Below are 26,697 nucleotides of genomic sequence, written 5' to 3'. Positions count from 1 at the left end.
CTCACTGGCTGGAAGGGCCAGGCGGGGCTGGGAGCCTGTCTAATGACGACCTGGTGGGGTATTCAAAAGCAGCAGAAGCAGCTCCTTGAAGGCTGCCAGGGGACACAGAGGGAGCTGTTGAGTTCTTGGATGATATATTTTTGTGGAACAGCAATGGCATCTGCACCTGCTGGGCAAGATTGGTGGGCACTCATCCCCCTGGTTCTTGGATGCGTGCCTGGAAATCCTTGAGGAGGAAGCCAGTGCCACTTGGGACATCTTGATACCCAGGGATGGCAAGAGGGGGCCACTGCACCTCAACAAGAAGGCATAGGCAGAGTTGGCAGCCCAGGTCAGCGGCCACGATTTTGTGCAGCGCACATGGGTGCAGTGCCATAGAAAGTTCAATGATCTGCTGTGTTCAAGCAAGGGTGAGTACCGAGTTGACATGGATCTGTGTGGAGAAGTGTTAACGGCTAGCTGTCCCACCATGATGCTCAGGGGTGTATGACTCAGAGTGCCAACTATCACTGACATCACCACTGGCCAAGGTGGTGAGCCCTGGCTGGTTGGCCTGATTGCTTTGTGAGTTGAGGGCCACGACTCGGATGTGCCCTGCAAGGTTTCCCCCAGGTGGGGTTGGTCAGGCTGCAATGGTGTTGCAGGTGGAGAGTGGACTATTCAATACTCCTCTGTCCTTTCAGGAAAAGAGAAGCCATAACACCATCGAGAGGCTGAGGATAGGTGGACACCCCCCCAAACCTCAATTCTGGTGAGGTACGAGATGGATGCCCTGGAGATGGAGTGCTGACATCCAGCGCGGTCCAGTGGTCATGGAAAGGCAGGAGTCTCTGACGAAGCTAAGAGGGAAATGCACAGATGTGAGAGCATCGTAGTGTGTAAACATTGTTGTGTTGTCTTATCTGAAATGGAAACCTCAAACCTGGAGTCTCCATTGTTCATTGAAAGATGATGACACCATGATGCAGATCTCCACTGTCTCACCAGCCTGCTTAGCATGCACTGTGACAATGTGATGACTAATATTAATGACTTGTTGTTTTTCTCCCCTAGAATCGGCATCCAGCAAATAATTGTAGGACCCTGAGGAGCTATCCTTGACACCGGAGGACCAGTGCCCATCAGATGCACCTGTGTCACACGTCCTCTCTGCACCAGCCCAGATACAAGCACCTTGGTAGGCATTAGATTGTCGGCTACAATGTCAGTGCACAGTGGGTAGGGCACGGCACAGTCGCATGAGGAGCTGGCAGAGGCAGAGAGTGCCCAGGGTGTCAGCAGTTAGAGGACCATTTGAGACCAGTACCATGCTGAGTTCAGGGCAAATAACAAGCTTCTGGAGTCATCCGTTAGGCAGCAGATGCTGGATGTCTAATGGGATGATCTGGCGGAGACTCCTGAGGGTTTGCTTGCCATGGTATCTGTTATTGAGGCTTCAATGCGGAGCATGAGTACTACGTTGACCCTGAGCGCCAAGCACACAACCTTCTCTATTGAGACAGTGACGACTCTCATGGAGAAGCAGCTCCAGGAACAAAATCAGGTGTTCCTGGGCTGCGCTTGGACCTGCAAGCCCTCTAACAGGCAACGACATCAGGAGGTCACTGCCAGTGTGAGAGATGGCACTGAGTATCTCTGCTAGGTGCTTGTCCATCAATGGCGAGCAGGGAGGTCCAGACGACCTCACATTGGTGGACGAGCTTCGTGCCGTCTCTGCGAGTTCCTCTCAGGGTGCTCTCGATGGCGCCTGGAGCTCCTCCACCCCTCTGCCAGTGACTATGGCATCTGATGAGGCCATGATGACTGAGGAATGCACTGGATGCACCCTCACAGGTAGTGGCCATGCAGGCTTCGCTGGCCAGAAGACAACTGCCAAGGTCATCAGGTCTAACACAATACCCGAGTCAGAATGCTGCCTCCAATACCACTGCCAGCAAGGGGGGTGCACCAAGACGCAGCACTCGCAAATATTCGTTTAAATTACTGTGAGCACAAGAGGAACTTTTCATGGGTGAACTTCCGCTCCGCCATTATTTGTTAAGTTGTTTACTGGTGTGACTGTTAACACCTTATAATGTTATGTTCATTGTCTGTAATTGCCAAGAGCATATAAATTTTGCTTTTGTGTTAACGGCCTGAGTATGCTTCACTTGATTTATAGGCGCAGGGCACACCAGTATCTCATGCTGGATGTGAGGGGTTCTAAACTTTATTGTACAGGTACTGAGTGGACTTTGGGTTCAATGGAATGGGTCATTGCAAACGTCTGGTAAGGAGGCAACACACCTGGCATGAGGTGGAAGCAATGCCTTGCAGCCTTGCTGAAGGAGCGTTGAATCAAGACCCCCTGGTGTCCCTGCCCCCCTGAAGGTTCCAGAGGTCTGCCTCCACATCCTCACCGTGTTCTTCCTTGGGCTGCTCTTCTGATCCACCACTGGAGTCATCATCTGTGGCCTGTGGAATTGCCTCAAAATCCTCTTCTTCCATTGGGTTCCCCCTTGTCAGAGCCAGATTGTGGCAACATAAAATCTTAGATAATAGTTTTTTAATTGCCTTAATTGACCCTTTAATTGTCAGTGGGCGTGGTTCGACTCCCGCGTGCGCCCACCAACCTCAATATTGCAGGCGTGCGTGATGACGTTGGGACAACGGCCAATGTTATTTTGCGCAATTTTATGTGTGCTCAGGACAGGCATGCATCCGACCTTGGAATGTAAAATTCAGGCCAGTATTTTGGAACTGATGTGAAAAATTAAGGTAGAAGTGGCAAAAACCCTGGAATATTTAAAAAATAGATGGCTGCTGTGATGAGAGAACTGAGTTATTTCTGGACGTTGAGTTTGGGTAGATTTCTTATTCTTTTCAATCTTGTGCAATAATTTAATTCTGTGAACACTGAGCTACTGATGTAGGTGAGGCTTTAAATAAATAAAAAATAATTATATTTCCATAACACCCTTTCATGGCTAATAAATCTGTTTGAAGTGCTAATTATTGTGTGGACAAAAATTAGACATTTTGCAAGATCTTATTGTTGGCAATGAGATGAATGGCCAGTTAATCTATTTTTGTGCCATTTCTTGAGGGAGGAATGTTGGCCAGGACACCAGGAGAACATTCTTCTTTTTTTCAAAATAGTGGCAACTAAACCACTGGCAGATGGGGGCCTTAGTTTAATATTTCACACAGCACAGTCTTAACAGAATAAAAATTGTGTGTTATGCAAACCTTGTTGTTGCTAACCTTGTCAATCGCAATATTGTCCTTTCAGCTTAACTACAGAAGATCCACGAGTATTTATTTTATAATGCAAAATAAGTAGCTGAATTTTCTGCTCACCAAGATGAGAAATGTCAAATAAAAATAGAAAATACTGGAAATACTCAGAAGGTCTGGCAGCACGTGTGGAGAGAGAAACAGAGTTAATATTTCAGGTCATGACCTTTCACTGATGAAAAGTCACGGTAATATCAACCCTTGTTTCTCTCTCCACAAATGCTATAGGACCTGCTGAGTATTTCCTGCATTTTGTATTTTTATTTCAGATTACCAGCATCCACAGTATTTTGCATTTGGATTAGTGAAAAATGTCAGTGCTGATAAATGGGACATGTTACCAATTTTAACACTTAGTATTGGTATCATGTATGCCCAGTTCAGGTATAGCAAGGCGTAAGTGCATAATAAATCTTCCTGCATTGCGTAACAATGATATGCTTGAAACCCCAGCTTCAGAAGAGCACTCCCTTCTCCACCAGTATGCAGTTTCCTCTTGTCCACTCTGAATAAAATTACCATTTTAGTGGTAAATTGTGGGCAGTTTTGAGCAATGATTCTGTGATCAACAGGATCTCTCCTTTACAGCTTGGAATGAGAGACAGACTAGACTCATCCTATGGGAATTAAATCCAGGTGCCAAAGATGAAAGGGACAAGAGAAAGGGTGCCCTGTCATTGTGCCACCCAGTCTCATCCAACAGCACAGTTTATAATAAAGTAGTCAATTAAATTGTAAATATCCATCATTATATGTAAAATATCAAGACTAGAATTCAAATCCACTAACTTGTAAAGGATATATCCCATTCTAATCTTTTTATTTTACTCTTTGAGAATCAAGATTGCTATATTCATAAAGTCTGAATTCATGAACTGTAAGGTGTTTTAACTTCAAAGTAATTTGAAAATTTAAGCATTTATTCTTCAGATAAGCTAGATATTAAGCCACAAATTTTCTTATTGATGCAGGAAAATTTACGACAGTGGAGGAAACTCACTCTCCGTTTGATACATTACTGTTGGGGAAATTCCTGAGCTATGTCATTATCCTGGCATACCATATTTACCACAAGGAGCATGAGTAAGAGACCAGTATTTCATTTAGGAAACGTGCTGAAAATTATCCAGGCATTTTCTTTCCATCCATTTTAAATTGGTGATGAATTCATTAACTGTATTTTAGGGTTATATTTTCAAGGGTCTGTAGAGGCAGATATGGAGGTGGAGGTCCACAAATGGGAGGAAAATTCCATCAGGATGGCTCCACCATCCTATGGGATTCTGCAGGTGGTGGGGTGATGGTGGGGCTGGTTACCTGACTGGCCTTGGCAGTCAATTAAGCCCTTTGAAGACTTAATTAAGGGCACTTTCTTAACCAGGTTTGGATCTTCCAGCCAGTGCATGGGGTACTCGTCCAAACCAGGAGGCCATCCATGATAGGTTGGCGGCCTCCCAGCTGCAGACCGGGTAGCTGATGGAGCTGGAAATGCCATTCAGTGGGGATGCTGCAGTAATAAACAGCTGCAACCGCAGCAGTGCCTGTTACTGGGAAGGCTTTTCCCTAACCCTTTTAGCCCTTAAATCCCCCATTTGTTGCTGGGACCAAGAATGGGGCTGTTTTCACGCCTCTCTGTATACTTCAGCAGTGCCCACCTCTGACAGTGGGGCTGCCTATTTTTCACTGCTGGATGTCTTTCCATTGGCCCTCTAGATGCAAGAGCTTGTCTACTGCCTCCTCCAAAATCTCCCTCAGTGACTTGCCGCTGGCATTCTGGGTTCTCAACCCATATATCATCCCAAGAAGGGATTGGGACCCAGGAATGAAAATTCCGCAGTTAGTGTTTATTATTCATTTTGGCTTTGAATCACACTATTTGAGGAACTCATAACATGCTATAAACATATATATACATCGTCTGATGGTGTCAATTCTGTAACTGTGTTGGTTTTTGAAAACTCTGGTCTTTGAAGTTTAATTCAATGTAACTATTCTCCCATTCTCTATTGGCCAGCACCCTTGCTCTAGGTGGAACTTTTAAGCGTAATAAGGTCAAGATGGGTTAATTAAACATTTTTTATTTAAAAGTTTAAATTCCTCTTAAATTGAGTAAGAGAATAGCTATGTAAAGTAGATTCCCATCAAAAATAAACTAATTCTTCATATGTTAACTCCTTCAAAATAGCAAATATTTGTCTATGCATGAGCATGAGAGTGATTGGGATAAGTATTGCCAAAGCTATTAGGGTAGTCATGCAATGTTTCCAGTCTTGTTGTAACCATGGTGCCATGGTGTTGCAATGGGCTGAATTTTCCCTCTATGAGTGGGAAACAGAAGTCAGAACAGTTTCTGGATGTCAAATCTGGCCTGAGGGGTAACATTGACTCATAGTGATTCTCATTGGCTAATTGGCTTAGATACAGGTTCGACATCCAGTTAAGGATAGAAGATGGGCAGGTGGACTGTTGAAGCTGGAAGGACAATAAGAGGCTTTTCAGCTTGAAAGGAGCAGCAGGCTGTGATGGAAGGTAAAGTATAGGGTGCTCCAAGATGGAGGTGCTCTCTCTCTCAAGCTTTTGAGGTTAGACCACCACTTTGTGGGGGGAGGTGGTGCGCTTGATGCCCAGAAAGGTGTCAAGTTACTCCATTAAGTCACAAGCATCCTGCATCACGCATTGGGCCTGTTTACAATGCACGGTTGTTTGGCACTTTTACTTATGTGGGCCAGAATTGTTTTGAATCTTCTGAATGCCTGGTCACAAGAATGTAATTATGATAAATACCTGCTTTTAATTCCTGTTCTTCTGGGATTTTGGAAAGCAATGTGGAGCTATGTTCAGATGTGTTCTGAAAAGGAAACTGACTGTTTGAGGCTATGGGGATCTAATTAAAGGGCTCTACTTAATGCACAGCTTCAAACAATTCAGTGACCATGCTTCAATGGGCAAGTTAACGTTGAGTGTTGGTGCAGGAGAAGCATCTTTGTTGTTTTGATATCTTGAGGAGGAATTATATAGAATATAAGTACAGAAACTGGCCATTCGGCCCAACCAGCCCATGACAGGATTATCCTCCATTTGAACCTCCTCCCATCCATCCTCATCTAACTTCATCAGCATTACCCTAATTCCCTTCTCCTTCATGTGTTTATCTAGTTTCCCCTTAAATGCATCTATATTATTTGCCTCAGCTACTCTGTGAAGGCCGCTCAAGGATGTAACAACCATATATAGACATTTGTACTGAACACTCTTGGTGTGTTTAAAGCTAAATGAATTTGTCTATTTATTTATAGATCAAGCTTTGGTCAGATAGAATATATATTCTAACGTGTTATAGAATGCAGTGACAAGGGTTCTTCATTTAACTCCTGTGTCTTGCTACATTTGCACTCTACATATGGGGCCAGAGCAGGCAACTGTGACTCATTAGGAATGTGAGGTCCAGTAACATCAATGAGCCTTATGCAAGGAACACACAAAGCATAAACCCCCCAAAATATAATGTGGCTCTTTGTCTAATGTAATTTTCTCAAACTGAATCAATACCTTTTGTCTCAATGATGGTATTCTCATTTCAGAGGCCATGATTCAATACTTGCTGCTTGTTTTTCTAAGCTAATGACCAACAACCTTATCCCTCACGGCTGCAATGTTAACGGTATGTACAATTTGCATGTGCAAATTAATAAAATAACTACTGCACAATGATCTGCTGTCCTTCTACTTTGCTTAAACTGAATAGAACATGGGATTGTGAGGATATATTCTAAAGTTTTGTAGGAATGATTTGCATCCAATGGATGTGCTGATCTTGTCACTTGTAAATTATGGACAGTGTCACAAGTGGGTTATACATCACTACTGGGCATCATTTTGTCAATAGTTCTTCTTCTATTCTGAATACTAAGAAGTGGCATTGTAACCCTTTCTCCACACATGCTAAATCATCCCATTCGTTTAAATGGCTGATTATATTTTGTTGCCTTTGATGTGAATCAAATGCACCTTGTTCAGACAAGGATAGTTATTCTTTGACTTGCGAATTTCTACACTAAAACAACCTTGTAATAAAATTGCCCATAACACTTCCGCGTAGTGAAACTTGTGAATTTACCACACAATAGACAATTATGTTGAGCAGGATAGATATTCTATCTGGGTTGTTTGTCTACATAATCTGTTTTTCAAATCTAAACTACTTTGTAATTAGAAATTTATTGAACAGTCATCTTTACTGGCCTGAGAAAACATACACAATTGCTGTTGAAACTTGTTTTGGTTAAGAGGAAGTGCTGAAACATATACTGGTAACATAATTTTGATAGTCAATGAAGTATAGAGGTTAGACATTTTATTGGAAATGTTATTTTTTTTATTTTTGTAATAAAATGTAAACGTTATTGGCTTATGAATAGTTGATTAATTTGTTATTATTTGGTATCCCAAGGGGAGGCATAGTGACAGTAACATTTAAAAGGAGAAATGGAGAGGTAAAAAATTTAATGTTCCCAACCATGCTGTTTTCCCTTTCTCTTCTGAGTCCTGATGGATTCCCTTTTGATGCAGGGAATCTGTTTCAAGAAAATCAATGTATTGTAATCACACTTGGCTACATAAATAAATGCTGGGAGGTGTACAGAATGTACTGCGTTCAAAACCGTAGGCCACCCAACACCAACATCATGACAATGAGGCACTTCATGTGGATGCTCAAGGTACGCTCTTGGTCTGTTTTGTGCAACAATGATATATCTCATGATAGAATATTATATTATGGATTTTCACTAGTCACTGACATTGTTATATTATTATTAAAGCAATGAAGTACTTTTGAAGTATAGCCACTGTTGTAATGTAGGAAATGCAGTAGCCAATTTGCACAAAGTTTCCAGCAATGTGATAACCTGGTTTTAGTGATGTTGATTTTGTTGAGGGCGGCTCACCATCACCTTTCAAGGACAATTACAGATGACCAATAAATGCCAGCCTATCCAGCGATGCCCACACCTTATGAAGGAATAATATAAATGGTAGAGTAGGCACAAGGGCTTACTTGTACTCCAATTGTTTATGTTCATATCCAAGGGGTGTAATAATGACTCTTTGATATGATCTGATCCAGATACTTGAGTCTTTTGTTTTTTCAATCGTTCCAGAAATGCTCCAAAAAAATCACTTGGTTGGATGATGGGAATCATTAAGCTGTTGTATTTCACAACAAGTGAACATATGAAGCAGCAATTATGATCTGAGTCGTTTAGTTCAATCAGTACAACAGTACAACTTGTCTTTGGTAATAATTGAACAACTCACTGGAGGAGGAGGCTCCACAAATATCCCCATCCTCAATGATGGGGGAGCCCAGCACATCAGTGCAAAAGATAAGGCTGAAGCATTTGCAACAATCTTCAGCCAGATATGCCGGGTGGATGATCCATCTCGACCTCCTATGGAGGTCCCCAGCATACAGATGCCAGTCTTCAGCCAATTCAATTCACTCCATGTGATATCAAGAAATGGCTGAAGGCACTGGATACTGCAAACATTCTGACAACATGCTAGCAATAGTACTAAAGGCTTGTGCTACAAAACTTGCCATGCCCCTAACCAAGCTGTTCCAGCACAGCTACAACACAGGCATCTACCCAGCAATGTGGAAAATTGTCCAGGTATGTCCTGTACACAAAGGCAGGACAAATCCAACTCGTCCAATTACCGCCCCATCAGTCTACTCTCTATCATCAGTAATGTAATGGAAGGGGACATCAAGCGGCACTTGCTGAGCAATAACCTACTCACTGATGCTCAGTTTGGGTTCTGCCAGGGCGTCTCAGCTCCTGACCTCATTACGGCCTTGGTTCAAACATGGACAAAAGAGCTGAACTCCAGAGTTGAAGTGAGAGTGACTATCCTTGGGCAACATTTGACTGAATGTGGCATCAAGGCGCCCTAGCAATACTGTAGTCAATGGGAATCAGGGGAAAAACTCTCCGCTGGCTGGAGTCATACCTAGCACAAAGGAAGATGGTTGTGGTTGTTGGAGGTCAATCATCTCAGTTCCAGGACATCACTGCAGGAGTTTCTCAGGGTAGTGTCCTAGGCCCAAACATCTTCAGTTGCTTCATCAATGACCTTCCTTCCATCAGAAAGTCAGTAGTTGAGATGTTTGCTGATGATTGCACAATGTCCAGCAACATTCGTGACTCCTCAGATACTGAAGCAGTCTATATCCAAATGCAGCAAGACCTGGACAATATCCAGGGTTGGGCTGACAAATGGCAAGTCAGAGGCTAAGAATCTTGCAGAGAGCAACTCACCTCCTAACACCCCAAAGCCTGTCCACCATCTACACGGCACAAGTCAGAAGTGTGATGGAATACTCTCCGTTGCCTGGATGAGTGCAGCTCCAACAACACTCAAGAACTTCACACCATCCAAGATAAAGCAGCCCATTTGATTAGCACACCATCCACAAACATTCACTCCCTCCACCACCGACATACAGTGGCAGCATTGTGTACCATCTACAAGATACACTGCAGAAACTCACCAAGCCTCATTAGACAGCACCTTCCAATCCCATGACCACCACCATCTAGAAGGACAAGGGCAGCAGACACGTGGGAATACCATCACCTGGAAGTTCCCCTCCAAGCCACTTAACATCCTGACTGGGAACCAAATTGCCGTTCCTTCACTGTCACTGGGTCGCAATCCTGGAACTCCCTCCTTAACGGCACTGTGGGTGTACCTACACTACATGGAGTCCAGCGGTTCAAGAAGGCAGCTCAGCACCATCTTCTCAAGGGCAATTAGAGATGTGCAATAAATGCTGGCATAGCCAGCGACACCCACATCCCATGAATTAATTTTTAAAAACATAATAAATAAATAATACTTCCCACGTCAGTGGGTTGGTCTTAATCAAAATAACTCCTAACTAGCCTCTAGCAATCTTCCTCTGAGCCTCTCCAAACTTTTCCCATGCTACGGTTGGTTTTATAAACCCAATGGGTAACAGCCATTGATGGCTGACTACCAGTATCTCCTTCTATAAGTCTTGTCATCCTGTGTTCACAGCCTGAAATGACCAGAAACTTCCCAACACAGTGGGCAAGAGGTGTTTATTGACTGCTGGGAAAAGTTAGCAAATTTACAGTACCAGTCATGGCTCAATGGTAGCAGTTTCACCTGGGCTTAGGTCCCAGTTCAGAGATTTGAACACAAAAATCTAGATGATGCACCAGGGAAGACCCTTGCCATCTTTCAGATGCATTAAACTAAGGCCCCATCTGCTCTCACGGACGAACATAAAAGGTCCACAACACTATTTTGCAGAAGAACAGGGAAATTATGCCCCATGTCCTGAGCAATACTTCCCTCTCAAAATCATCATCACTCCAACCAGATTGACTAGTCATTATCATCCCGCTGGAAATTTACTTAATGCAAATTGGCTGCTGCACTTCCTACATTCCAACAGTGACTATACGTCAAAAGTACTTCATTGCTTTAAAATACTTTGGGATATCCCGTGGTCATGAGAGGTGCTATGTATGTACAATCTTTTATTAATTTCAGTCTATGGGGAAACAATATCAGAACTTTGTCCACTATCGTTTTAACCAACTATTTGCTCTATGCCTTTTTAAATTTATGTGACTATCCTAAGCTTTAAAAATTTGAAAATAACTTTCTCTCCCAAATTCTTTCCGTATAAGATGGTCAAAAGATCTCAAAATGTGACTATTGTAATACAATAAAAAAAATTAATGAATGTTTTAAAGTACATCCATGGACGATAACAGAGATCACCTCATTTGTAACTTTAATGTTTTTGTTGATAAAATTGCAGCTTTACCTTTTTTTAAAAGGGTTGAGAACATGAGATGAAATCATGCTGCTTCCTGATAGTGCTGATTGCTCCAAGGGTTATCCCAAGCAAGGACTCGGGAAAAGGGTGGTAAGAAGGGTAGCAAGGAAGAAGCAACAAGTGTTCGGCAATCAGGAGGAGATCGGGAAAGTCCACAGAGCAAGTGGAGGTCGGAAAGGCCTGCAGAGTGGGGTTGGAGGTTGTGAAGGCTGGCAGAATGGGAAGCAACGGCATGGTCTATGGAATGAGTGGAGGTTGGGAAGGCCAGCCAAATGGGAGGAGGGCCAGGCTATCACCTCATGATTGATTCTCCTGAGGTGACATGTCCAAACTTCATAGGCCCAGGTGGCAAGTGTGTGTGTGAGCTTGTGTGTGTGAGCCTGTGTGTGTGTGTGTGTGTGTGTGTGTGTGTGCCTGTGTGTGTGTGTGTGAGAGCCTGTGTGTGTGTGAGCCTGTTTGTGAGTCTGTGAGAGAGAGACTATGTATGTGTGTGAGAGAGTCTGTGCATGTGTGTGAGTCTGTGCGAGTGTGAGTCTGTGTGTGTGTCTGCGTATATGTGTCTGTGTGTGAATGTGTGCGTGTCTGCCTGTATCTGTGTGTGTGTGTTTGTGCGTGTGTGTCTGGGTGCTTTGATGTATGCTAGTTTTGAGGTGTAAGAGAGTTGGAGTGCATTTGCATCTTGTTGAATAGAGCATTCAAGAAGGGGAGTGAAATCTGGCACCTAGGTAGCAGAGACCAAGCAATGTTTATATTACTAATAAAATTAGTACTATGAAAGGGGTTTTATTGTTAGTAGAGGTGCAGTTCAAAGGGGCTGGTGATACAATGAGAATTTACATTCAAAGGGATGTGCTGGGTATGACAGATAGCAGTTTTATGTGTGCAGAGCAGAGGCATATAACACCAAAGCAGATGTAAGCCTACAACTGTCTGCAAAAGAACCAAAGTCAAAGGAACCTCATTTTGAATTTGTAAGGTGAAAATGGTTTGCCTGCTGTCTGCTTAAAGTCTATAGGTTGTTGTTGCCTTAATGTAGATTAGTTTGGGAATTTTTTAAAAAGTTATGATAGTAGTAATTTGTAGCCATGTGTATATATTTAATTTGTGTAAATTAATAAATGCCTCATGTATTTTGATATAAAACCTCTTGAGAACTGGTGGTCTGATTCCTGAATTTAGAGCTGCATCTCAAACATACCACTTAAAATATAGGTTATGACAGTTGTTAAAGTTTCCCTCTAGGATTTTAAATAACAGCCTTTACCAACTGCTGTGTCATAACAGAGTGAGAGAGAATGTGTCTGTGCAAGTGAGGGAGTGTGTCTGAGCGAGAGAGGGAATGTGTCTGAGCGAGAGAGGGAGTGTGTCTGAGCGAGAGAGAGAGTGTGTCTGTGTGAGTGAATGGGTGTTAGCCAGAACCCTGAGACTGGGAGTGAGCCAGACCCACTCACACTCTGCCTTCCTCTTCCTCCCTCCCCAAAAACCTATTCACAAAGCAGGCCAGGAAAGGAGAGAAACCCAGGTTGAAAGGCAACGCACTTCTGGCCCCCGCTTTCGGATGAATTCCGCCAAGGCCAGCACAGAGTGTGTGCCACCAGAAGCGAATGCAAGGTCAGTGTTAGTTGAACCCAACTCCTAAGTTCAGGCCTGGTCCTCACCTCTTCCCTGGTGACCAGGACTTGGGGCCTAGTCTGTCTCTCCCTAGCTCTGCTTCTTAATGAAAAGCCAAAATGGGTTTTATTGGTGAACTCTGCTGCTTGGCACTTTTTAATGGGCATTTATATTAATGACTTTTTTTTAAAAAATGATCAATTTATTACTTTGACATTGATTTTTAAAAAATTCATGTCTAATGTGTGAAACCTTATCTTACTGAAATTTGATCATTGGACCCTTGAGTGGGAAAAAATTGAAATGTGCCCCCCCCCCCCGCCCCCCCCACTCCCCACATGAAAAGGTTGGACAAGTCTGGTCTATATGATGGAAACCGAATATCCCCATTTTGTGGATGGCAGACCAAAGTGGATTTGCCCTCCACTTTGCTTGTGTTCTTGGGAAAGGTAAGTGCTCAAAGATACAATGCTGTAGCAATAGGAAGTAAAGAAAAGAATTTAGGTGATAAAGGGGATGAAAGACATCTTGACATATTTATGCGAACCATATGAGTGGAGCTTCATTATAGTTTCAGGTGCAGGCATCCAAAACCAGCAGGTGGAGACAAGTAGCTGTCGTATTGGAAAAGAAGTGGGTTCAGTGTGATATTATTTGACACTAGAAATCCATGGCATGCAGCATTAATTGCTCCCAGAATAATGGAAACCTGAAAATTAGGTGGTGCAATTTTCTCCCATCTCTCCTGAAAGTGTTGACACCTTTTGGGTGCTAATTGGATTTCTAAGAACTTGTCCAAGCAACTGTTATTCTCTGGCGAGCTAAGCAGTGAGTATTAGCATGCAGCTTGAGAGCCGTATCTAATCCTAGCCTAATTCAATGCGTTTCACATCAGGGTTTGTTGGATAATCATCAAGTACTGGTACCCAGTCATTTGTCCCATCTCTGTGGGAGGAAGGTTTCATGATAAATAATATGATATTTTACAATTAAAATTTGCTTAATTCTAAATAATCTTGATTTTTACATATTTATAAAAAATGCATGTATCCTATTTTCCATTTTGTTCTGTAATTGCAGGATCTAAATTTATTAAGCAAGAACTTAACAGCAACTCATGTAGTACAGATCTTGTCTGAGGATAACCCTGCAGTGTCTGATGGAACCTACAATAACATGAACATAGAGGTATAATTCATTTTAGAAGTTAGAGGTTCTAACCCATATCCTTCAGACTCTGGGACAAGAGTGCAACCAACTAACACTTGGAAAAGGTACTGCAATATAATATAAAGCACATTTTACTGTGCACAAATTGGCAGCTGTGGTTGATTACATCAGAACAGTAACCACTTTACAGCAGTACTTGATTGGTTGTGAAGGGCTTTGGAACATTCTGCAATTTCTCACCTTTATTTTTAAATCTGTGAAAAATTCAAAAGCAAATTTATGAAACTTCTAGTAATAAAGTGTTTGCAAACGGAATAAATATTTTATTATTTGATGATGTGAGCGCAACAAACCTTTTTATTCAGATGGTTTTCTTGGAGTTTCTGGAAGCACTTATTGCATGTGCAACAGTGTATGTGACTAAAAGATTGCTCGAGAATTCAGAAGCATCCTCTAGATCTTCGGTTGAGGTGAAAGTATTACACATAGCAAGTGATATGTCTATGCAAGTGGTCCAAGCGCCTTCAGAGCAGGTAATGAAATGGCTTTGATTTCTTTAATCTTTTTAAATACAAACTGTTCTGCTTAACAGCAAGAATCTCATAAAGATAAATTCGATCTCCATGGGATACACCTCACGCTCATGAAATTCTGTGGGATTTAATTCATAGAATCATTGAATGACACAACACGGAAGGAGGCCATTTGGCTCATTATGCTGTGCTGGCTCTTTGAAAAAGCTATCCAACCAGTCCCAATTTGCCTGTCCTATCCCGTACCCCTGCAAATTTTTTCCCCTTAAGTATTTATCCCTTTTGAAAGTTGCTATTGAATCTGCTTCCAGCACTCTTTCAGGCAGTGCATTCCAGAGCCAAACTCAATTAAACAAAAAAAGTTTCCCCTTAATTGCTGTTGATTCCTGACATTTACTTACCAATTATTTTTCTCAGTACCTCTCTGCTCCACAGATCTAAAATATTTTGAAGCCTCATTAATCATCCATTATGACTTGTTAACCTAATACTTGTTAATCTAGTGATAGCCATGGCTCAGTTGAGCACTCATAGGAACACAGGAACAGCCATTTAGCTCCTTGAGCGTGTTCTGCCATTCAGTGAAATCAAGGCTGACCTGTGATTAACTCCATAGCTTCGTCCCATTTCCCTTAATACGTTTTGGTTAACAAATTCTTTCACTCTCAGATAAAATTGCCAACTGATCTAGCATTAATTGATGTTTGCAGAAGAGAGTTCCAATTGTGTGTAGAAGTGTTTCCTAATCTCACTCCTGAAAAGTGTGGCTCTAATTTTTAGGTTATATCTTCTAGCCCTAGAGTCCCCAATCAGTGGCAATAGTTACTCGTCCTGGAATCAGAAGGTTGTGGGCTCATGTAGCCCTCCAGAGGCACGAACACATAATCCAGGCTGGATTTCCCAGTGCAGTACTGAGAGAATGCTGCCCTTTAGGATGAAATGTTAAACAAAACTGTCCTACCGTTGTAACACAAGAGTCTGGTTCAGTATTTTGCTAGAAAGAGGTCTGAGACTGTATCAGTCTTAGTGCTCTCTCACACCTCCTAATGCCCAGCTTGGGCGGAGGAGGAGGAATGCCTGATAGTAAGTTGCCTACCATATATCAACTTTTAAAATTTTTTCATAGGATGTGAGCGTGGCTTGCAAGGCCAGCATTTGGCACTTCTAACAGCACTGTGGGTGTACCTACATCAGAAGGACTGTAGTGGTTCAAGAAAGCAGCTCCTTACCATCTTCTCAAGGGCAATTAGGAATGGGCAGCAAATGCTGGCTTTGCCAGCGACCCTCAAATCCCATGAAAGAATAACATTTTAAAAATTTTGTGAATTGCACTTTAAAATATATTCAAAGACAAATATTAAGCGTTGGCTGTCCTAATGTTTGATTTTTATACACGATGCATTCCAAAAAGTTGGAGACCAAAGCTTTTCTTCTGTATGACCTTTTCATCTCAATTAAGTATAGTGATGAGCAATTTGCACCACAGCACTAAATCAAAAATTCTGACAAAATGCTTTTATTAGTGATACTATACACCATAGACTTTCAATACCTATTTATTTATTTTAGTGAAAGAATGTTGAGTAAAATTTTACAACTGTTTTTTTTAAATCAATCAGATTACCCATGAATCATCTGCAGTAGAAGCGAATGAACAAAGCACAAAAGCCCCTGTGAAGAAACGTGGTGAATCTACTGTAAGCACTTGAAGGAAATCAGTGGTTTAAATGATGATTACGTATCTCATTTATTTACAAGATGAATGGATGATATTTTATATGCAAAACATTAGGTACTTTTTCTAATGCCAATCTCCTCCAGAAGTGAAAGCTTCTTGCTGGGGTACACTTCCACAGGTGCAGTCAGCCCATTGGAAGTGGTGGTTTGCCAAAGTTGGCCTTGCATTTGTGAGCCCAGAGTTCAGTTCTGTCGATTCTGTTCTCACTTGACACCCATTGCACTTTCCAGTTGGAGAGTCACAGGATAAAAATCGGCAGAAGGAACTCTGAATGATAATTAAGATTAATTAAGATTAGCTAGTTCTGGATGTCAACATATAACAGTAGCAACAACTTTGATGTATAGACCACCTGTAAATTCAAAAAAAATCCCAAAGTGCTTCAGGGGGACATAAGGGAGTAATTGGACACAGCCAAAGAAGGGTGATGTTGATCAAAGAGGTGGATCCTAAAGGAGGAGAGACTGAGGGGTATATAGTGGAAATTCCAGCGTGTGGCGCCTTGAAGGCGTGGTTGCCAATGGTGAGGCAAAGGAAGGAGGTAAAACCCCAAAGGTCAGAGTTACAGGATTGGTGATTTTGAAGTGGGGAATTAGGGTGTGAGTTGTAGGGCTGGAAAAAGTTACATCATTGGTAAGGGGCAAGACCATGAAGGGTTTTGATACAATGAAAAATAAGAATTTTAAACTGGTGCTGTTAGTTTGGGGGGTGATTGGGATCCAATGTAAGTTGGCAAGTGATGGATGAACAGTGCTTTGTGTGGGATATGATAAAGACGTCAGAGTTTTGAATGAACTGATGATATTTACGGTGGATGGAAGATAGGAAGCCACCCAGAAGAGCAATGCAATCAATAGTTGAATCTGGAGGTGACAAAGACATGGGTGAGGCTGCAATTGTTGAAGCAAACATGGAGATGGGCAAGATTTGACGTAAGTAAGTTATCTTTCTGGTGAAAAGAATGTGGGATCGGAAACAGGTAAGGGTCAAATAAGGGTTCCCATTTTGCAATCTATCCGGTTCAGTCTGAAAAAGTGGCAGCGGTGGGAGTTGAATTGGTAGCAAGGACATAGAGCTGTGACAGGAGCTGCACATAATGGCTTCAGCCTTGCCACTGTTTAGCTGGAGAAATTTTGGCTCATCCAATACTGGATGTCAGACAAGCACTCTGACTACAGAGTTACTGGAGAGGTCAAAAGAACACACAAACACAAGAACTAGGAGCATGAGTAAGCCATTCGGCTCCTCTAGCCTGCTGCACCATTCGATAAGATCATGGCTGATCTAATTGCGGCCTCAACTCCACTGTCCTGTCCACCCAGACAGGATGATGGAGCAATAGAGCTTGGTATTGTTGCATATATGGGGAAGCTACAACAGCAACAATTTACATTTATATAGCATCTTGAATGTAATAAAGTGACCCAAAGCTCTTCAGAGTAGGATTATAAAATAAAAAAAGATACCGAACCACAAACTTGGTCAGAGAGATAGACAGATAGACAGACAGATATTAACACTGTCTTAAAGGAGGGAAGGAATTCCTGAGCTTGGGGCCTAAGCAATCAATGGTGGAGCAATTAAATCGGGGATGCTCAAGAGGCTAGAAGCAGAGGCGTGCAGATAGTTGTTTAGGATTGTGGAGCTGGGGGAGATTATAGAGATATGGTAGGGCGAGGCCATGAAGGGATTTGAGAACAAGGATGAGAATTTTAAAGTCAAGACGTTGTTTCACTGGGAGCCAATGTAGGTCAGCAGGTACACGGATGATAGATGAATGGGACTTGGTGCAAGTTAAGACGTGGGCAGCAGAGTTTTGAATGACCTCCAATTTACAGAGGATAGAATGTGGGAGACCAGCCTGGATTGTATTGGAATAGTCCAGTCTAGAGGCAACAAAGGCATGAATGAGGGTTTAAAAAGCAGATGAGCTGAGAGAGGCGAAGTCAGTGTGATGTTATGGAGGTGGAAATTGGTGGTCTGAGTGATCATGCGAATATGAGTTCAGAAGCTCATCTCGGGGTCAAATGTGACACCAAGATTAATTTCAGACTGTTGTCAGGGGGATGGATGGAATCAGTAGCTAACCCCCTGTGTATGGATGACATTGTGAAGCACCAGCATATAGATGAGGAAGAGGAGGGAACCAAAGGAAGAAATGTCAATGTAAATTAAAATCGGGGGCATGAATCGATAACGCCTGTTTTACACTATTTCTCAAAGTCAAAATTACCCACATTGTTTTGAGGAGATGGGGACTGCAATTACTGCCATGGGGCAAAAATTAACTTTTATATTTGTTTTAGCGAAAGAAAATTAAAGCACCTGTCTCATCAGCTGAGAAACCTTCGAAATTATCTGCCCATCATGGTAAGTTTAGTACATCAATGCATGCAGCAATTTCAATATGCAAAATGCATTTATTTCCATAGCAGCCATTTTATAAAATCAGCAAAAGTTTGAATGTCTGCCTCACTTCAGTACTAGGCAATACATTGAATAACGGCAATACAGGGGAGTAACCCAGCATTGGCTCCAATCCTCCACTGCTCAATCAATGAAGTCAATGAGCAACTAATTGTTAGAGACTGGAAGGTCCCAGGTTTGTTGCTCAGCCAGTGCTACGCTTGCTGATTTCAGCTGCATTGACACTTAAGGGGTCACCATAATTGTCCAGGTTGTCCCTGAGATATGGAGGAAAGAAGCCTGATAGGTCCTATCCCATTGCTATCCAGTGTTCCTTCATGAGAGGGGTGGAGGGCTGTGTAGAATTGGAAGATATAAGTAAGCAGTAAATCAAAAAACCCAGCACATTCACCCATTGAAACAATCTTTGGATCTGATAAAAAGAAAAATAGATCTCGCACTATCCCTATCAAGGTATCGCCACCCATTGAAACAATCTTTGGATCTGATAAAAAGAAAAATAGATCTCGCACTATCCCTATCAAGGTATCGCTGTCCAATGTATGTGCTTCAAGATGTTAACAAGTCCTGTCGGAACACTTAGAGAGCTTTTTATTGGAAACAGGTAGTAGCAAGATTGCTGCTGCAAATCTGAGACTGTTAATGACCTGTCTAGGCTCAGCAAGTAAGCCTTTGAGTATAATTTTTACAGTTCCATCAAATGGTGTCTTTTCCATGGTGGCCTGTGGCTCTTCCAAGTTTTTATGTAGGATCTAAGAATCATCCAGAACAGAGATGGCCTTCAGCCAATCATAACTGTGCTAGCATTTGAAAGAGCTATTCAATTAGTCCCATTACCCCTGACTCTTTCCCCAGTAATCCTGCAAATATTTCCCTGCCAAGTGTTTATCCAGTGTGTTGTAGCTAAATCTCTAAGCAGTCTTGAGGGTCAGATAGCAGCCAAAAGGCAGCGGGACCTGAAAGCATGCCTGGATCCTGAAAGAAGGATCAGCTACTCACTTTGCTAGCTGCTTTCTTTGGTCAGAAGATGATGGCAGGAGAGCAGGCCACCAGCAGTTTCTTGGGGTTCCCTCAAAATGGGTGCCCCATTCATTTACATGAGTGAAGGAAAGAGTCAGAAGGGTTTGGAACTCCTGTCCTACCATTACTGTTAACCTCAGCGATTCTGCCATGCTCTACCCCTCAGAGGAGAAGTACTGGGAATCTCAGTGTAATGTAAAGGCATACCGAACTGGTCATTTTATTGGATTAATAATCCAGAGACCTGGACTAAAGACCCAGAGACATGACTTCACATCCCACCATGGAAATTGGGGAATTTAAGTTCACTTAAATAAATCTGGAATAAAAACCTAGTGTTAGTAAAGGTGACCATGAAACTACTGAACTGTCATAACAACCCATCTGGTTCATTGATATTCTTTAGGAAGGAAAACCTGCAGCCCTTACCTGATCTATATGTGGCTTCAGATCCACAGTGATGTTGACCCTTAACTGCCCTAGAAAGCAACTAATTTGTATTCAAGAAGGTAGTTCACCACCATGTTCTCTAGACCAATTCAGCATGAGCAAGAAAATACTTTTCTCAGAGATTCATTAATTTTTGGAATTTTCTACTTAAGAGAGCAATGGGTGCTCAGTTATTGAGCATATTCAAGACTGAGATTGCAAGGGGAATCAAGGGCTAGGAGGATATGGCAGGAAAGTGGAGCTGAAATAGAGGCTCAGCCATGATCTTATTGAATGGCAGAGCAGAGTTAAAGTGCCATAATGTCCACTCCTGCTCTTATTTCCTATATTCTAATGTTTTAATGAAATTGGTGTAAGTTTGTAGGCATTGCACTGGTATTTTTATAGGTCTTAACAACTGTCTGTTATTGATTTATGTAGATCATAGTAAAACTACTACATCCTCTACAAAGACCTCTTCAAAAGAAGAGGAACAAAGCCATAAAGTGGTGCAATCTGGACCTACAAAGGAAATTAATAAAATGCCGTCCAAGGCCCCTCTGAGTGAAATAGGTGAACACATTGAAGCTGGCTTTATTTTCACACTTGGGATCTTTTTTATTTGTATTTATTATACACAGTAGAGAACTTCCCCATTGGGATAGGATTTTGACCCTAACTTCCAATAGCAATTGAAATATGGGGCAGAATTTTCCCCCCTTTGGGGGGGATATTCAGGAGCGGGCACGTGCAGGTGCACCTCTGATCGGCGCCCCGATTGGGGACACACTGCCATTTTACGTGGGCTGGCCAATTAAGGCCCTCCCAGCGTGATGTCCGCCAGGAAGTGCTATGTGCTCCCTGTGCGGGTGGGGGGATTCCCTTATCCAAGAGTGGGCTCTTTCACGCATGCATGTGAAAGAGCGCACTCATCTCCCTGAGGCTAAGTGCTGCCTCAGGGAGATCGGCGCCAAATTCAAAAATGTTAAATATAGAAAAATAAAATTTCCCTGACAAGTCCCCTCATGTGACACTGCATTAGTGTAACACTTCTTTAATTATGTCCTACCTTCAAGATAAAGTCAGCAATGCATGAGAATCTCGTGGCACCCCGTTCATGTTCATTTAACGGTGATGTATAAAAGTCAGCTTTGCGCAGTTATGTCTGAGGTCATTGGTTTTCCTTGTTAAACTCTGTGGACAAGGGAGGGGAGCAGGAGAATGGCAGCTTGCAAGGAGGCTCAGGACCAGCAACGATGAGTCCGTGGTGAGGCGGGGGTGGTGTGTAGTGGGGTTGAGGGAATGGAAGAATGGAAGAGGGATCCAAGGGAGGACAAGATGTGGTCAGGGACATGGAGGAGTGGAAGAGGGAAGGGCCTGGCATCCTGGGTATGGTGGGGCAGTAGTGCAAACAGCCAGTTAAAGTAAAAATTGAGGGGCTAAAAGGTGGCGTCAACACTGTCCAAGTGTAGGCCCATCTCAGGGTGTTGACTGGCATAGTTCTTACAGGACCTTGAGTTCACCTACAACAGGCTTGTCCAAACTTTTTGCTTCGGAATGCCAAATTTCAATTTTTTTCTCATTCAAGGGACCAATGAGAAAATTTCTGAAAAATAACATTTGGCACAACATTAAATATGAATTTAAAAAAAAACACTGAGATATGAAAAGAGACAACTGACTGAGCAAAAATAAAAAACGTCAAAGCAATAAAATGATAATTTAAAAAGAAATTATTTTAATAAATAATGGTGACCATTAGAGTCTGAGAGGGTGAGAGTGTATGTGTTCAGCTTACTCCCAGGTTCAAGGTGCTCATTCACTCACCCTCAAACACTGTGAGAGTAGATGAGATTGCAAGTTGGTGTGTGGGGTTGAGGGTGAATGAGAACCCTGAGACTGGGAGTGAGCCAGACACACACATGCTGCTCTCTCACATACACACTCACTCATACTCTCCTCTCTCTCTCACTCACACACACACAGACACACACTCCCTTCTTTCCTTCACACACAAACACACTCATTCACTCTCACACACACTCACTCACTCTCACAGACACACAAGAACACACTTCGGTAGGTCTGCTCTTGCTCTGGGCCCCACTGTCTCCCCGCCACCGACCCCCCCACCCCCCCCCCCCCCCCCCCCAGTGCTTGCAAATATTAAATGTGATTCTGTTTACAATTATTAAACAATCCTGATTGTGCTAAAAATTACACTGAAAACAAATTTAAGATTATCAGTCAGGCTCGCAGTGTGGCTCACTTACACATACTAGAATCCACATTTATTCTCACACAGGGCCCTGTCCTTTGCAAACAGAAAGACAAATTACGCCTTTTCCCCACTAAACAAAAGCTTGGGGTACCGCTATTCCTTGGTAATTCCCCTTGGCAATGCTTTGATCAATCACAGTCAACCTGCCTGGTTTGAGTTTGAAACAAATGCTTTGCAGTTAACAGTTCTCGGCTGCGTTCTTCATGGGCATGCTTCTACCAATCACAGTCCGCTTGTCAATCAGTCAGAACTCTCTTCTCATACAGTATAAATTGTTGTTCCTTTTACTGTTGGTTTATCTTGTGTAGCTGTCTTGATGAGTGCAAGATGGAAAGCTTCAATAGAATGTCTCTTTTTTTCAGCAATACTCAAGTTCAATATGATTGAACAACAACTTTCTCTACTCTTTGGGCAGTATTCTATGCTCTCCCTGTGGTGAGTTTGGAGTACCTTCAGCAGGTGAATGGAAGGGAGAAAATCCGACAACAAAACATGAAAAATCACTGTGTAGAATCAACCATTCTTTTATCTCTTGATAAATCTGCAGTAATGACTTTGCAAGCTTAAAATTCTTGATTACAAACAGTATTACACACAATGAATGTGTAGCGCATTCTGTCATCATACACACGCATGCAAGTATGCACATGCGTGTACACACACATGTGCACGTACACACACACACACACACACACACACACACACACTCTCTCTCTCCTGGCTCAAAAGCAACCAAGCACAGAGAAGTAGCTACATGCAAGTTTAAAACTGTAAATATTATAAGTTACAACAATACTAGGGGTCAACAAATATCAAAGCCGAATTGATGCCAGTTGATAAAATTTGCTCTCGCAGTTCTGTCATTTAAAACTCTTAAACAAATTGTAAAGGAGTGTTCTCTCAGGCATCCATTTTTATCTGTTCACAATATATATCAATGATTTGGATGTTGGGACCAAATGTAATATTTCAAAGGTTGCAGATGATACAAAGCTGGGCAGAAGGTGTGACGTGAGGAAGATGTAAAGTGGCTACAGGGGGATTTGGACAAACGTAATGGCCAGGATTTTCCCATCGGTGATTTGGGGGCGGCGCCCGCTTGCTGACGGGAAAATGACACGAGATGACATTGGGAGGAACCCAAGATGTCATCCCGGTCCCTTTAAATTTTCTGGAACGCGGGCGGACAGCGAAATCAGCTGTCCGCCCGCCGACCTGTCAATGGCCAATTAAGGCCATTGACAGGCTAATTAAGATTGTTAAAGACCTGCCCGTCCAAGCTTAAGGTTGGTGGGCAGGCCAGAAGCCCCAGTGGGCTCCAGATTATTCATGGCGGGATGAGGTTTTATGAGGTTTAAAATGTTTGTTAAAGTTTATGTGTTTCTTATTAACATGTCCCATCTCATGTGACATTGTCACATGAGGGGTACATTTTAATATTTTTCTATTCTTGCAGTTTTTTTACCTGTCAGTAATCTCCCTGAGACAGCACTTAGTCTCGGAGCAGTGCGCTCTTTCGTGTGCATGCGCAAAAGAGCGCACACTGACAGATGGGGAATCCCTCCCCACCCCCGTACAGGAAGCGCATAGCGCTTCATGTCGGGCAGGCTGCTGGGCAGGCCTTAATTGGCCAGCCCACTCAAAATGGCGGCAGGCCCCGTTTCGTCAGTGGGGGTCGGCTGTCCGCCCACTGCCGAGCCGGTGGGGCTGGCACGCCCACCAAGGGCAAAATTCTGCCCAGTAAATGGGCAAGAACATGGCAGAGGGAATATAATGTGGAAAAATGTGTGGTTATCCACTTTGGTAGAAGGAACACATGTGCAGAGTATTTCCTAAATGGTAAGAAATTAGAAAGTGTAGATGTACAAAGGGACCTGGGTATCCTTGTCCATAAGTCACTGAAGGCTAACATTCAGGTGCAGCAAGCTATTAGGAATGCTAATGGAATGTAAGCCTTTATCGTAAGAGAATTTGAGTACAGGAGCAGTGAAGTCCTGCTTCAATTGTATAGAAGCTTGGTTAGGCAGCACCTGGAGTACTGTGTGCAGTTTTGGTCCCCTTACCTCAGAAAGGATATTATTGCCAAAGAGGGAGTGCAACGAAGGTTCACCAGACTTGTTTGGGGATGGCAGGACTGTCTTAAGAAGAAAGATTGGGCAAACTGGGCCTGTATTCTCTAGAGTTTCGAAGAATGAGAGGTGATCTCATTGAAACCGCCAAAACATTTAAAGGAATAGACAGGGTAGATACAGGTAAGATGTTTCCCCTGGTTAGGGAGTCTAGAACCAGAGGACACAATTTCAAAATAAGGGGTAAGCCACTTAGGACCGAGACAAGGAGAAATTTCTTTACTCAGAGGGTTGTGAATCTTTGGAATTCTCTATACCAGAGGGCCGTGGAAGCTCAATCATTAAGTATGTTTAAGGAGATTTATGATTCGCAATAATGCAAAGGATTACGGGGATAATGTGGGTAAAAGGCATTGAAGTGTTCAATCAGCCATGATCATATTGAATGGGGGCGCAGACTCGATGGGCTGAATGGCCTTCTGTTCTTATATTACTATCTATAGAAATAAATTTTAGATCTTAACTGTAAAAATGTTCCATTTTCTTCTTTTTTTTTATTAAGACAAAGTGGCAGGAAAGGCCCAATCAGAAAAGGCTCCACATGAAAAGGCTGAATCAGAAAAGGCTCCACCTGAAAAGGCCCCATCAGAAAAGGCTCCACATGAAAAGGCCCCATCAGAAAAGGTTTCAGCAGAAAAGGTTTCAGCAGAAAAGGCTTCAGCAGAAAAGGTTTCAGCAAAAAAGGCTCTGGTCAAGTCAGGGGCTGAGTTGGAATTCTGGTTGAGTCAAATTTATTTCTTCTTCATGAAGAGGCTATTTCCAGCCTTTGGACATGCTGAAGTTCTGAAAGTGGAGGCAAAGAGGGACATTGTGCGACAGAATGAGCTGGCTCGCCAGGCTGCGGTAAAGGCTGCAACAAGAGCTAGGTCTGTATCCCTATGTTTACTAGAAGATCATTGATTAATCCCAACTCTTATAGGCTAGGAGTGGATGGTGTGGAGAGATAGATCTGTTGATCTGGTCTTGGCTATATCTAAAACAAAAGGTTTTCACAAGGTTAGGATTCCCTCACATTGGAGTTTGCTGAAGAGGATGAGTCTGGTTGATACAAGTCTGAGGCAAAGATTGCTTGTTCTTTACTGGTGTGTATGCCATACCCGAATAAGGAAGCCTAATGGTTTCATCCTGGACTGGTAGCCCAGAGGTCATGAGATATAAATACCCAACTTGCCTTGCTGGGATTTGAATTCCACATTGTGGTTTAAGTCCCACTATGAAACTCAATTCAGGAAATCTGGATCCTTATGAGCTAGTGCCAGAAAAATAACCATAAAAGTTACACTGTTGTAAAAACCCAGATGATTCATTGATGTCCTTCAGGGAAGGGAACCCTCTCTGAAGAAGAGTCATATGGACTCAACATTAACTCAATTTCTTTCTCTCTCCACAGATACTGTTAAAACCTGCTGAGTTTTTCCAACATTTTCTGTTTTTGTGTGAGGGAAGGGACCCTGCTGCTCTACCGTGGACTGGACCTAAAAGTGACTCCAGTCTCACACATGCACTCTCACCAGTAGGAATAGCCCCAGTATTTCAAGTCTCTCCTCTTAACAATAGATTTTCATGCATGGTGTCATTGTGGTGTATCAAGACGCTAGACTTCCTGTGGCTTTAAAGTTCCTGCCCAAACTGTTTTAACCAATGCCTTGTAGAAATTTTGTACACACCTCTTTGGCTCTTGTACTCAGGATCTCTACTTATACTACTTTGATGATAATTCATAAGCCAATAAGTTAAGATGTTGCATATTGTGATATGGACATTAAGTGATTTCTGCATTGCTATCTAATGTGCCTCAATGGCATCCCAACTGGTGGTGTGTTCTAATATAATTATAGATTGAAACAGGAAGCCTTTGAACAAGAAGAGACTGAATTGACTTTGATTGAACATAGTGAAGATGGAGATACATTTACTAATCCAGTGCAGAAGGTGCCCACGGAAATTGTCCATGTAGTGCCAAACAAAAAATCCAATGGAACCAAAAAGAAGAAAAAATCTCTATAAACAAGTTCCTTTTGTATTGACTGGGCAGACTTTATTAAACAGCGAGATTATATTTTAGCAAGTAAATGGAACCAGGCCATTTTCTAACTTTAACTGAAATGTAAAATCAGATGTTGGGAAAACAAACCAATTACAGTTTTTTGTAGCAGTTTTAAGCACAGGTCAAGGTAGGGTCAATGCACGAAAACCTCTCTCTGTGC

General features: G+C 42.5%; 1 protein-coding gene across 1 annotated transcript in view; it reads left to right on the top strand.

Moving 5' to 3' along the window:
- Positions 1-26,497, top strand: part of rsph10b (radial spoke head 10 homolog B) — a 50,445-nt gene extending 23,948 nt beyond the window's left edge. The window contains exons 11-20 of the mRNA XM_041206904.1: positions 4,224-4,359; positions 6,858-6,937; positions 7,846-7,994; positions 13,844-13,951; positions 14,299-14,466; positions 16,086-16,163; positions 18,511-18,574; positions 20,522-20,653; positions 24,993-25,356; positions 26,329-26,497. Of these exons, the coding sequence (XP_041062838.1) occupies positions 4,224-4,359; positions 6,858-6,937; positions 7,846-7,994; positions 13,844-13,951; positions 14,299-14,466; positions 16,086-16,163; positions 18,511-18,574; positions 20,522-20,653; positions 24,993-25,356; positions 26,329-26,497 (1,448 nt within the window). The remainder of the gene's footprint in view (positions 1-4,223; positions 4,360-6,857; positions 6,938-7,845; positions 7,995-13,843; positions 13,952-14,298; positions 14,467-16,085; positions 16,164-18,510; positions 18,575-20,521; positions 20,654-24,992; positions 25,357-26,328) is intronic.
- The last annotated feature ends 200 nt before the right edge of the window (positions 26,498-26,697 follow it).

Source organism: Carcharodon carcharias, chromosome 15, assembly GCF_017639515.1.
Source record: "Carcharodon carcharias isolate sCarCar2 chromosome 15, sCarCar2.pri, whole genome shotgun sequence".
NCBI classification, from domain to species: domain Eukaryota; kingdom Metazoa; phylum Chordata; class Chondrichthyes; order Lamniformes; family Lamnidae; genus Carcharodon; species Carcharodon carcharias.
The sequence above is the reverse complement of the archived record's forward strand: the minus strand, read 5'-3'. Positions and strand labels throughout refer to the sequence as shown.